This window comes from Aureococcus anophagefferens (genome assembly GCF_000186865.1).
Source record: "Aureococcus anophagefferens unplaced genomic scaffold AURANscaffold_22, whole genome shotgun sequence".
Taxonomy (NCBI): domain Eukaryota; class Pelagophyceae; order Pelagomonadales; family Pelagomonadaceae; genus Aureococcus; species Aureococcus anophagefferens.
This window is the reverse complement of record NW_008705582.1, coordinates 158,334-158,924: the sequence shown is the minus strand read 5'-3', so window position 1 is coordinate 158,924 and position 591 is coordinate 158,334. Positions and strand designations below refer to the sequence as shown.

Here is a 591-nt window from a genome sequence, read left to right as displayed (position 1 = left end):
CCGCGCCGCCCGGCGGCGGCCGGCCGCGGCGCCGCGGCGCGCCCGTTGCCGCCGCTCGCCGTGAAGAAGGCGCTGCCCGTCGCCGCCGCGACGATGACGCCCGTGCCGCGCGCGCCCGCGTCGAGGAGCCGCACGCCGAGCACCGCGCAGCGCACGACGTCGACGAGGACCGCCGCGTCGGCGTAGGAGTCGACGACGAGCGCGGCGCCGTCGCCGGCGACGTCGACCATCTTCACGCCGATGGGGCCCTTGCCCAGGGACGACGCGCACGACGCGAGGGCCGCGAAGCGCAGGACGCGCATCCTAGTCGACTAGGGGGCAGCCATCGTCATGTTCTTATTCCCAATGTGCAAGCAGTGGATGCAAGAATGATGCGTCAACAAGTGCGTCAACTTGAGTTCATTATTGACGCCCGTAGCTCGCGCGCCCGGCCGCGGCACTTGCCGCGGCCGCGGCCATGGGGTCGGACTCGCGTCGGACGGGGCCGAGTCCCGCCGCGCGGGCGCGGTGGACGCGCGGGTCGGGCGCGGCGGACGCGCGGGTCGGGGGCGGGGCCGCGCGACGAAGGCGGCCGCCCGGCCCCCCCCCCGC

General features: G+C 76.1%; 1 protein-coding gene across 1 annotated transcript in view; it reads right to left on the bottom strand.

Annotated features, from left to right (window-relative positions):
• The window catches only part of AURANDRAFT_66384 (hypothetical protein), a gene marked incomplete at both ends in the record, with an annotated part of 19,180 nt that overhangs the window by 17,897 nt on the left and 692 nt on the right, over window positions 1–591 (bottom strand). The window contains one exon of the mRNA XM_009041557.1: window positions 93–303. Within this exon, the coding sequence (XP_009039805.1) occupies window positions 93–303 (211 nt within the window). The remainder of the gene's footprint in view (window positions 1–92; window positions 304–591) is intronic.